The 12,315-nt window shown below is 37.5% G+C and overlaps 1 protein-coding gene across 2 annotated transcripts; it reads left to right on the plus strand.

Moving 5' to 3' along the window:
* Nucleotides 1-1,918: 1,918 nt before the first annotated feature.
* LLPH (LLP homolog, long-term synaptic facilitation factor) lies at nt 1,919-7,375 on the plus strand. 2 transcript variants are annotated; one of them, XM_012550464.3, is made up of 3 exons: nt 1,919-2,022; nt 4,466-4,676; nt 7,020-7,375. In XM_012550464.3, exons 2-3 carry the CDS (start codon nt 4,472-4,474, stop codon nt 7,190-7,192), a joined length of 378 nt encoding a protein of 125 aa, XP_012405918.1. In that variant the 5' UTR covers nt 1,919-2,022; nt 4,466-4,471; the 3' UTR covers nt 7,193-7,375. The 2 variants fall into 2 exon arrangements, with proteins under 2 accessions (XP_012405918.1, XP_012405919.1); XM_012550465.3 differs by lacking the exon at nt 1,919-2,022 and adding an exon at nt 2,096-2,199.
* Nucleotides 7,376-12,315: the final 4,940 nt, after the last annotated feature.

Genomic DNA, 12,315 nt, shown 5'->3' on the forward strand with positions numbered 1-12,315 from the left:
TTGACTAAAGGGTCAAAGGGGAATGGGGAAGGAAAGTTCTTATTTGTTCAAAGCAGAACAATGGGAACAATTGCTTAAAGCCATGGTATTGCAGAAAGCTTCCTCCAGGTCACCAAGCATGTTGCCTAATACACTACTTTTTAAATTTTTTTTTTTATTAGTATGGGTTCATGTGTCTCTTCCCATCCCACCCCCCTTTTGGGGGTAATGAGAATAATAATACTGAGTAATAAAATCTCTTTGGTTTGGATTGAATCAAATGAAGGTTCTCACTCTCCTCTCTCTCCTCTATCTCTTTTCTCTCTCTCTTCTCAATCTCTAGCTTAGGGTAGAAGGCAAGGACTGCTGCACTTAAAGGCAAGAACTGTTTTTGCCGTCTCCAGAGCCCAGCAGAATGTTTTTTATATAAGGTACTCAATAAATGCTTCATGATCCCATTTGAGTTTTTTTTTTTTGACAAAAATACCATAGTGAATAGCCATTTCTTTCACCAGCTCATTTTACAGATAAGAAAACTAAGTCGAACAGGGTGAAGTGACTTGGTTGGGCTCACACAGCTAAAGTCTGATTGTCACATAGTCATTTTCCAAAGAGGACCATAACATCAGGGAATGATGCCAGAACATGGGGTCATGAAGAGATGGACATGACTGAAAAAATTGTATGATAACAAAAATGCTGGATCATTTCAGTTTCATTCACAATGATAAGTATATAGATGAAAAATATGGGGAGAGTGGACTGCATGAAAAGAAAAGAGGAGGGCTTTGGGAACAAAGTCCCAGAAGAGGCAGGAGACTGGCAAGCCTTGACCTTCTTAAAATGAAGAGTCCAGGAGGAACCAGCCAATCAGAAAAAGAAGCCTCAGGTTGAAGCTGTATCCATTTTGTGAAGTCCAGGGGTAAAGGAAGCTTCCAGGGGAAGAGGTTTCTGGTTATCACTTTTTGATCATCCTCCAGACAGCTTCAATTAGTAGTAGACCAGGTTAAGGGGGCTAGCCCAGAATTCTAGAGTCGGAGGCAAGGAAATCAGAGCTGGCAAAGAAATTTATCCAAACATATAAGTGAAGAGAAAGCTGAGACTCCAGAGGTGGGGGTCACTTACTCAGGACCAAGAGATCATAGATTTAGACTGGGAAGAGTCACTTGCCCAGAGTCCCAAAATTAGTTGCAAAACATGCAAATCAGGGTTCTCTGATTCCAGCCACTAGTAAGCATCAGAGGCAGAATTCAACCTCAGTTTTTTTTACTTCATATCTACTATTTCCCAGATAGAACCAGGATTTCAACCCAATTCCTCTGCTCCAAATTCAATGCACTTTCCATTCCACCAAATTGTCTCTTGCCTCTCTCTTCATAAAGCCCCCAGGCCTATTTTAGATATACTTCATAGGTATGTCTGGGGCGGGTGGTGGTTGGTTCAATGGATCCTGACTGGTGAGAAAGAGCCGAATTCAAATCCTGCTGGTCAAAACCTTAGTTTGTCTCAGTTTTCTCACCTATAAAATGGAGATCATTACAGCCCCCACCTTGTGAAGATCAAAAGAATGAATAATTGTAAAGCCCCTGGAACACAGTCCTTATTGTTCAGTTTTGTTAGTCATAGCGGACTCTTTATGATCCCGTTTGTTTTTTGTTTGTTTGTTCAGATAAAGAATTTGCCATTTCCTTCTCCAGCCCACTTTACAGACAAGGAAACTGAGGCAAACAGGGTGAAGTGATTTGCTAGAGTCTGAGCGTCACATAGTTGTTTTCCGAAGAGTGACATGGCATCAGGGATGTGATGCCGGGGCATGCAAGCGAACTGTGAATGTTAAACACAAGTCGGTGGTGGTGGTGATGCTCTGGAGGAATTGGAGCACCGAAAGGGTTAAACAGTCTAGGTAGCAGAGGGAAAGCCACGCCCCTTGAGGTCGGAGAGACTGCTTCCGCTCCCAGCGTACCATGCGTCGGTTTATTGGGCGGAAGTGTGGCAGCCGGCGGAACTCGTTTTTACCGTGAGTTTCCAGACCGCGAGTTTCAGGTGAGTCTCCCCTCCGGAGCTGGGACTTCCCTTTTCCTGCGTACTAGCGGCTGTAATCCGGGACGGTTGTCTCTGTCTGGAAGGGCTTCCGAGAGAAGCTCCCAAACTCTCGGGGGCGGCGTCCGGCCTGGCCGCCGAGTCTCAGAAAGAGGGACTCAGCTCGTCCGGCCGTGCTCTGTGAGTCCTGGGGGCTCCCTCCGTGGCGGCTCCGCCCCTTTCAGCTCGCGCCCAGGCCCCGGGCTTGCACTTGCGAGGCCCGAGGGAGAAACTGAGTCCCAGCTAGCGAGAAGGAGTCCCCTGCAGGTCACGTGGCAAGGGAACCGGAAGGTCCTCGTTGTTTTGGCCTCCCCACGTGGCCTCTGGGCGACCTAGAGAAGGGGACCTGCAGTGGTGCCGCATACGGGCCTCATTCATAAATAAGCAGCAAGTGCTTACCACGTGCCTGCTGTGTTTGGAATACAGAGGATGAAACTCTGCTTCCAAAGCGTGTAGAGGCAGGCATATGTAGCCCAAGCATAGAGCGGGAGATACGGACGAGAGTACTTTACATAAAGTAGCAACGAGTGTGTCTGGGTGGCTGTGTGTAATTGACTTCGTGCAGGAAATGGTGCACGAGAGAAATTGTTTAAGGCACAACTAAGGGGTCGTAAATTACGGGGTGTGGTCGGTGGCGGTGGGGAGGGCTGTCAGAACACGTGAACGAGAAATTGACTTGTCACAATTTAGAACCGGAAGAGTCTTTAGTTCATTCTAATCCCTTCATTTTATGAATGAGGAAAAAGTCTTGACTGAATAATAGAGACAAGGCTTTAGTTTGTGAGCTTCATGAGGACTGATAATGTTTTGGCTTTCATTTGAATCCAAATGTTTAATAAATGCCCTCTGACTTGGATGGTGACTGAGTCTAGGAGGGGGAATAATAACTTCTGTTGAAGTTGGAGCTTTTAAATGTTCAGCAGAACCGTTTGTATTTTATTTTAGAGGCAATAGGAAATCACTGAAGTGGGATGAGGAGAGTGACATGGTCAGATATGCCTTCGAGGACAACTTAAAAAACATTCTTTAAAAATTTTGAGTTCCAGACTTTTTTCCTCCTGCCCTTCTCCATCCCTTGAGAAGGAAAACAATATGATATATGTGAAGTCACACAAAACACTTTCTCATCCATGTTACAAAAGAAAACACATTCCAAGAAAAAACATGTTTTAAAAGTATGCTTCATTTCTGTGCTTAGAGTTTTTTCGTTTTCTCTCTGAAGGAAGAGAGAGCATTTTTCATTGTGGGCCCTTTAGAGGAGGACAGTTTCTTAAGCATAAAATGGACAGGAATTGTGAGAGAATTGAGAAACGGAGATCACTTAGGAGGCTGGATCAATACTCTAATGGAAAGGTGATGAGGGCTTGAACTAAGGTTGTTGCCAGAGAGAAGTAGTTCTAGAAGAGAGATGAGAAGGTCGACATGGCAAAATCTGTCATCTGTCCTATTGAATACAGAAGCTGAGATAATGAATTGAGGATAATATCAAGATTGTGAACCTGAGCCACTGGGAGGCAGTGGACAGAATGTTAAATTTGGAGTTAGAGGTCCTGGCTTTGAATTCTAGTTCTGCTACTTGTGACTCTGGACTAGTTGCTTATGTAATTGATTTTCCTTTTTCTCATCTGTAAAATGAAGGGGCTAGAAGAGAGTTCCTTCCAATCCTGATCAGCAAGTAGAGATTTACTTTCTGTTTATTATGTTACTCTGTCTTGACACTGGATGTCTCTTGTGCCTGCAGTTCGCTGTCTTGAAAGATGCAGCACTTTTCATGAAGCCTTTCCTAATTGCCCCCATTACCATCTCCCTTATTCCTAACAGAAGTGACCTTCTTTTCATATCACCTTATCTTTAATAACTTTGTATCTATGTATACACACGTTTTTATTGATTTATATCAATGTTGCACATATATTTTCCATAGCCTTGTCACCATTGTATAAACCTTCATTTTAGTAAGGATTGTTTCATTCTTTGTACTTCTAAATCCAGCATGTGACACAACATCTAGCACATAGTAATAATTTAAGAAATACTTGTTGACTAATTATGTCACCATGTCTCTCTTGTCGGACCTCTTCCCTCTTCCTTACCCAAATATTCCATTGCCGTTTATTTGCAGTTATCAAAATTGATAAACTACATTGAGACCCTTAAAAATGAAGGGGGGGGGAGTTTAAACATAATGCTTGACTTCTAATTATAAATATATACTGTTCACAAAGGTATATATTTAAAAAAAAACGTTCCCAAATCTTTTTTCCTTTTAAATCAATATGAGCAGAATATTGAGTGTTCCCTTTTCTTCAACTATGACTTAAATTTATTGATCTGGTTTTTAGATATTTGCTATGTTAATTTGATAGTAAACTTTCTAATTTTAGAAAAATTATTTTGTTACTTTTAGGTAAAAATGGCAAAAAGCTTACGGAGTAAATGGAAGAGGAAGATGCGTGCAGAAAAGAGAAAGAAGAATGCACCAAAGGAACTTAGTCGCTTAAAAAGTATACTTAAAATAGATGGTGATGTTTTAATGGAAGAGGTAAAAGATATAGCAACTGTGGTTGCACCTGGAAAATTCAAAGAGAAAGCAGACTGTGAAGAGAAAGATCAAGAGGGTAAGTTCATGTGTGCAGTTGTTTTTTCTCCTTTCATCTCTCTCTCTCCTTCTAAGTCTCTCTCTCTCTCTCTCTTTCTCACACACACACACCTCGTGCATTTTTACACATACCTACAGTCTCTTCCCTGCTCCTTTAATATCTTTTGAGTTCCTATACTTAAATATTTCAGTACATCTATGATCTTAATCAGTGTGGTACTCTCTCCTTTAGTGCAGGTTATATTTCTTCCATCCTAGGCAGTTTTTGTTTGTTTTCTTACAAATCCTTCACAGATTTACTAAACTTGCTATCTTCTTATTTTCACTGAGTACTAGTGGAGCACTGTGATGGATCATCTGGTATCTCATTCTCTCATTGAATTTTCATTGATACCTTTCCTGAGCATATGTATATTTCTTGAATATTATTTCCTGTGCTACTTGTTCATAAGTCACCATTAGAAAATCTCTCCTGAATTCTTGTGCTCATCATGCACCTTCTTCTTTGATCTTTGATTCTTCAGAGATAATGGTATTTCAATATCTGCAACCAGTAGAGCTACTCTTGAGGGCTTATGTGCTTTCAGATTCTATGATAAAGGATTTTGAGATAAGTCAGTAAATCTATTTATGGTGAAGCACTATGCATACATAACATTTTGGTATAATCAATTCACATGTATCTTGGTGTAGTGTGTTACCAATATATGGTTCATGTTTATGAAGTTTCATCTCATGTACTACAGAAAGATTGCATTTTGATTTTAGCCAAATAGAGTTCTGCATTTGTGCATTCCTTTTCTTATTTGTGTTCATTTGTCCCATTCAATTTTAACTTTCTTTAAAAGTCTATCAGAACTTGCAAAAATTTAGAACTCTTGATACATGTTCAATTCTGTATTCTCTACTTAAGAATGAACATGTTATATATATATATAATGCAGAGCACACTATGAGCTTTTTTGACAGTAGGGATTGTTTCATTCTTTGATTTCCAGTACAGTACTTGGCCATAGTATGTACTTAATAAATGTTCCTTATTTAATTGACTAATAGCAGAGCATCATCTCTATCTCCCTCTACTCTGAATTTGCTTGTATTTTCCCTATTAGCTAAACTGGTGAAGTCATTCTGTATCGTGGTTTCTCTCCCCCCTTCTCCCCAATATTTAACCATTGATTTGGCATGTTTTTATTAATCCATTGTTATGTTCAAGGAACTTCTTAAGATATAAAAGTTGAATAAGATATAATCCTTACCATCAAGAACCAGTTATCTAGTATAGGAAATAACCCATACACAATACTAAAGAGAAAATATATGTTTTGAGAGAAATTAAAATGAGGCACCATGACAGGTAGAATGGGAAGGGTCCTTTTTAGTTGGGAAGTTTTGTGTAGGAGGTGATATTTGAACTTAAAGGATGAGTGAGATTTCAGTAGGGAAAGGGTGAGAGCATTCCCATCATAGCAAATGGTTTGAGTGAAGGGATGGAGGTACAAAAATATTGAATTTTTACTGCATTTCTTACATCTCCTGTAGTCTCTCACACTCACCACAGCAGCTTCTTTTCTCTCAAGTGCATATTCTGATCCCAAATAACCCAAAAGTATGCTTTCTGGGACTATATCTCAGCAGACACTCAGGTTACCAGTTTTAAGTCAGACTTAGTCAACAAATTCTTCTCAGTTCTCATCCTCTTTGAAGTTCCTACATTATTTTGTACCGTTGACATCTTGCCTTTCTGGCTGTGTTTTCCTTCCTTGGTCTCTGTGATACTGCTATCTGTTTCCCTTTCCTTTATTGATTACTACTTACATTTCTCTCCTTTGCTTATTTATTATTTATCATCCTTTTTGTCCAGAAATGTAGGTGTCCCCTATGAACACCTATCTTCTCTATCTTCAGCTCCTTTTTCTTTCTGTAGAATCTCCTTTGGTAAATTCATTTACTCCTATGGCTTTATTAATTACTTTTATGCAGATGAGTCCCAAATCTATATAGTTAGTTTTCTTTCCCATTCTCTGAACATTAGTTCTAAGGAAATACCTTCTAAATATATCCATCTAGCTTTTCAAATTCAGTATATCAGTTTCCTCTATCCTTAAATTTATTCATCCTGTTGATGACAATACCATTCTTACACACATTCAGTTTGAAAGCATCAGAATCATCTTTGATTCTTCCCTTTCCTTTATTCCCCACATTTAACCAGTTACCAGGACCTAGAAATTCTATGTGCTATCTCTCTTTTTTTATGATGCTACCCTTAAGTTCAAACTCTCATCATCTTTTGTCTAGATTTCTATTAATAGCTATCTTACTGGTCTCTGACTCTGAGTCTTTTTCATTACTTTTTCAGGTGAATCAAAAATGGAAGTGGATGTTAAAAGAAACAAAAAGAGTCTTCTAGATGAACATGGACAATACCCAGTTTGGATGCACCCAAGGCAGAGGAAAAAGCTAAAGGCCAAACGGGGAAAGGGGAAAAATAAAGTGAAGGCAGCAAAAGCAGCAAAGGGTCTGGCTTGGTAAAGTCTTAAAGGCCTGGAAAAATACCATATGGACATGTTTGTTCAGAATATGTATTTTGAATGAAAATCATTTATTTCCATAATTTGCCTTTGCCAGTTACTTCAAATGAAAGATGAAATATCTGTTTTCCATACTTCATTTGGTTTTTCATTATTAAACATTCTTTTTATTTGTTCAATGTTAGCTACACCAAACTTTTGTTTGACTGTGTCGATGATTTATCTAATGCAGCAGTTTTCAGCAAATGAACTGTGTAATCATTACATGTTCTTGCACTTTTGGCAAATATATTTGATAAAGATACAACATAGGCTATTATCAAATTATAGGTAACCCTACTCAAAAAAAGTGATAGTTTTATAATATCTTAGATGTAAGTGTTGTTTATCTAAAACAGAACTTGTGTTTTTACGGTTTTTTTTTTTGTTTTTTTTTTTTGCTCTGTAAGGAAAAATTTTAAAAAAGTTATTCTGTATTTAAATCATGAAGTGTGAAACTTGGCTTTTATATGTCATTAAGAAATGAATTCTTTGCAACTAAGGTAGATAACTGATGCTTTCATTCTTTTATAAAATACAATTTTGGACATAGCGAGGTGGCACGGTGGATAGAGCCTTGAAGTCAGGAGGACCTGAATCTGGCCTCAGACTCTTTAACACATCCTAGCTGTTTGACCCTGTTGCCTCAACAACAACAACAAAAAAACAGTAAAATATAATTTTATTGCTATCCTTTGTTTTTATTTTTATTCCACATTGTATATCTTTTACTTCACTTCCTCCCAGAGAGCCATTCTTTATAAAAAAGAGTAAAAATTAAAGTTCTGCAAAACTCAAACGTATTGAAAAAGTTCCACATCCATAGTCTCCCACTTCTGCAAAAAAATTGGAAAAGAAGTATCATCTCTTTTGGTGGGGGGAGTCAAGTATAGTTATAATTTTAAACATTCAGTTTTATTTATTTTGTTCTTTTCACTTAATTTAGTCACTATATATGTTTGTTTGATTTTACTTACCTTACCTATACAACTATTTCCACGCTTTTCAGTGCTCACTATATCCATAGGTAGGTACACACAGGCATTCATCTACCACAATTTATTTAGCTCTTTCACAATCAATGGACATCTACCTTGTTTCTAGTTTTTTGCTTCCACCAAAAGATACAGTATTTTCGTGTATGTGGAGCTTTACTTTTTTGTTACATATCTCTTTAAGGTATATATTAATCACTCTTTTTTAATAATTCCAAGTAATATGACATCACGGACTAATTCATAGCTCCACCAACAACATACTAGTCTTGTCTTTCTATAATCTTTAAACATTGACTATTCCCAGCTTCTGTCATTTTTGCAAATTTGCTGGATTTATAAAGCAAAACCTTAGAGTTTTGATTTGCTTTTCTCTTTACTACTTACTAATGAAAATTTGGAGCATTTTCATACCGTTCTTAATAATTCTTTTGAGAATTGAATGGTTCCTTGACTCCCTTATCAGGTAATGGTGTGCCATATTTTTGTTTTATCTATGTCTAAAGTTTGCATACAAAAATTACTTGTCTTAAATGAAAGTGAAATCAATTCTCAGATTAGTAAAATAATCCAAAGGGGATACAGCATAAGGGAAGAGTATATATTCTGGCTTTGCAACTGACTTGATTTATGACTTTGAGCAGTAGCACCATGGCATTAAAATTAAAGTTCTGGGCTTTAGTTTTGTCCTTCAGAATGAAGAATTTGAATTAGATATGCTGCAGTGGAAAAAACTGGGAGTTCTAGAGAGTTCTCTGGAGCAGGCAGCCCTGTGATTGGGCTCTGAATATGGCACATGTATTGACTTATTAAAAAAAAAAAAAACTCATCTTGGCATCTGCCAAATCAATTCAGAACTTCTTTAGTTTGATCTGGTATTTTCAGCTGTCTGACATCAACAAATCATTTCTTTGGTCCCCTAGAAGATCTCTAATTGAGGATCTCTCACATTTTATCATTCTGCTAAGCCTAAAGTCAATGGGAACTTTTTCATTTTTATATCCAGTTGCATTTAAACCACCAGATGGAGCTCATGCTAAGCACTAAATCATTCTCTTAGGCATTCAGATTCGTAAACAATATATTTTTAAAAATAGAGTTGCAATGATGAAGAATTAGCTGAACTGGTAAAATACACCCTACCCACTGATGTCTACTTTTAGCTTAAAAAGTTCAGAGTCCTTGTTAAAAGTGGGTAAAGGAAAGAAAAAAGCAAGCAAAAGAACTTGTCTCTGTATAGTTCTTTGTTCTTTTAGCAGTGGTCTTTTTTTTTTTTTTTTTTTTTTTTTTAGGCAGATAAGTAAAACTAGCCTTTATTAAACATCAATTATGTGCCATGCACTATACTAGGCATTGGAGATACAGTGATAGAAAAAAACAAACAAACCCAAAACAAAACAAAAAAAAAAGTTTCTGTTCTCAAGGATCATCTATTGTTTATTTTTTTTTTTTTAAATTATAGTAGCTTTTTATTGACAGAACCCATGCCAGGGTAATTTTTTTTACAACATTATCCCTTGCATTCACTTCTGTTCCAACTTTTCCCTCCCACCCTCCACCCCCTCCCCTAGATGGCAAGCAGTCCTATATATGTTGAATATGTCCTAGTATATCCTAGATACAATGTATGTGTGCAGATCCAAACAGTTTTCTTGTTGCACAGGGAGAATTGGATTCAGAAGGTAGAAGTAACCCGGGAAGAAAAACAAAAATGCTAACAGTTTACATTCATTTCCCAGTGTTTTTTTTTCCTTTGGTTGTAGCTGCTTCTGTCCATCATTGATCAATTGAAACTGAATTGGGTCTCTTTGTCAAAGAAATCTGCTTCCATCAGATTACATCTTCATACAGTATCGTTGTTGACGTATATAATGATGTCTTGGTTCTGCTCATTTCACTTAGCATCAGTTCATGTAATTCTCTCCAAGCCTCTCTGTATTCATCTTGCTGGTCATTTCTTACAGAACAATAATATTCCATAACATTCATATACCACAATTTACCCAACCATTCTCCAATTGATGGGCAGCCACTCTTTCCAGCTTCTAGCCACTACAAACAGGGCTGCCACAAACATTTTGGCACATACAGGTCCCTTTCCTTTCTTTAGTATCTCCTTGGGGTATAAGCCCAGTAGAAACACTGCTGGCTGGATCAAAGGGTATGCACAGTTTGATAACTTTTTGGGCATAAGCAGTGGTCTTCAAAGTTGCTACTGTACCCCATCAATTAAAAAAAAAAACAGGAGCATATTTACAATGTATATTTACAAATCATTTAATTCCTTTATTTCTATTATATGTAATTCCTATTATGTTCCTTATTAAAGTAAAACAAAACATAAAAGTAAGAAATAAAAATAGACATTTTAAAAAGGTTGAACTGAAGAGGAAATAGTATTGAATCCTAGAATAGATAACAATTGGAATTGATTAGCACAGTGAGATGGTAAGAACGCCCCTATTTTAAGCATATCAGTTTTGAATATCAGAATTTTAGGAATATCGAATATAAAATCAAAGCCCTTCATGACCCTTTTTTTCTCACACCTGATACCCTGCCACATATTGAGACATTAGCTTTGTTCTTCCTTGAACATCAACCTCTCTGCTTCAGGAATTTTTGCTGGTTGTCTTCCATGTCTGGAATGTTCTCATTCCTTTCCACTGGACTTATCCTCTTTCAAGTTTCAGTTAAAATCATTTTTTACAGGAAACCCCCAATTCCCCTTAATTCTAATGTCTTCCCTCTTTATTTTCAATTTATTGTGTATGTAGATTTTGTGTGTGTGTGTGTATTTGTTCGATTGTTTTTGTTATATCCAACTCGACTCCATTTGAGGTTTTCTTGGCAAAGATATGGTAATTTGCCATTTCCTTCTGCTCACTTTACAAATGGAAAAATGGACAAACAAGGTTAAGTGACTTGTCTAAGGTCACACAGGGAAGCATCTGAAGTCAGATTTGACCTTAGAAAGCTGAGCTTTCCTGATTCTAGGCCCAGTGCCTGCCTTTTCAAAGGTAGAAGGATGCAGGCCATCTTCTCATCCTCCAATTAGTTACCCCTTGGGATCATGCACCCTATCTTTGGAGACCATTTAAGGTTTCTAGACTTATACCAGCTTACCTTTAAAGTTCCTTTGTCAGGGCAGCTAGATGGTGCAGTGGATAGAGCACCAACCCTGAAGTCAGGAGGACCTGAGTTCAAATATGGTCTCAGACACTTAACACTTCCTAGCTATGTGACCCTGGGCAAATCACAAACCCAATTGCCTCAGCCAAAAAATAAAAAAAGTTCCTTTCAAAATATTCACAGAAACTTGGTAATAATGCTGACACCATTTTAAAGGTGATTAATAATGCCTTACTATTGTAAATTCACATTTGGAATTAAATAATCTGTATTTTACAGTTACAGTTTACCTGATTTCACACAGTTATCACTATGCTCTTATAAAATGGAATGCAAACATCAGCCCATTTTACAAATGATGAAATTCAGCCTTAGAGAGGTTAATTTGTCATGGTCATACAACTAAAAAATGGCACGAACAGGGTCTCATGATCACTGAACAATTTCCAATATAACGCATTACTCCTACTACACCATACTGCCTCAAAGTTTGTAAGGCTTTTATTACTATAAAAGACTTTTATTTAATAAAGAATATAAATGATTGTTGAAGCTCTATATTGGATTATTGGAATGAAGTTTGATTATATTTGTTTTTCACTCTTGTTTGCCCTTCATTTTCGAAGAGGACCAATGATGTCTTGACTTGCATGTAAATTGGATTTAAATGAGGTAGAGTTCCACAAAATTGTCAGTCCCATTCTCTTCCAGAGTCATCAAAGTTCACTGACAGGCAAAAATCAAGACAACTGCTGGTGGTGGGGGATGTAATGGATGATCTTGGTGTCTTTGATGTCTAAGCTCTAAGCAGCTGCCTTTGTGGCCATTGGAACAAATTGTTCTCATCTACCCTTTCCACAAGGGAAACATCTTCACGTGCTTGCTTCACATGCTCACCCCTCTAATTCACCAACAGATCTGAGGCCAGTTGGTTACTCTCAACTTGATTTAGCCCATC

This window comes from Sarcophilus harrisii, chromosome 5 (assembly GCF_902635505.1).
Source record: "Sarcophilus harrisii chromosome 5, mSarHar1.11, whole genome shotgun sequence".
Taxonomy (NCBI): Eukaryota; Metazoa; Chordata; class Mammalia; order Dasyuromorphia; family Dasyuridae; genus Sarcophilus; species Sarcophilus harrisii.

What these genes read in the sequence shown, in the direction of transcription:
- LLPH (XM_012550464.3), top strand. Translation starts at nt 4,472, where the DNA reads ATGGCAAAAAGCTTACGGAGTAAATGGAAGAGGAAGATGCGTGCAGAA. An exon ending in TGAAGAGAAAGATCAAGAGG is followed by an intron (nt 4,677 to 7,019) that starts GTAAGTTCATGT and finishes TTACTTTTTCAG; the next exon opens with GTGAATCAAAAATGGAAGTG.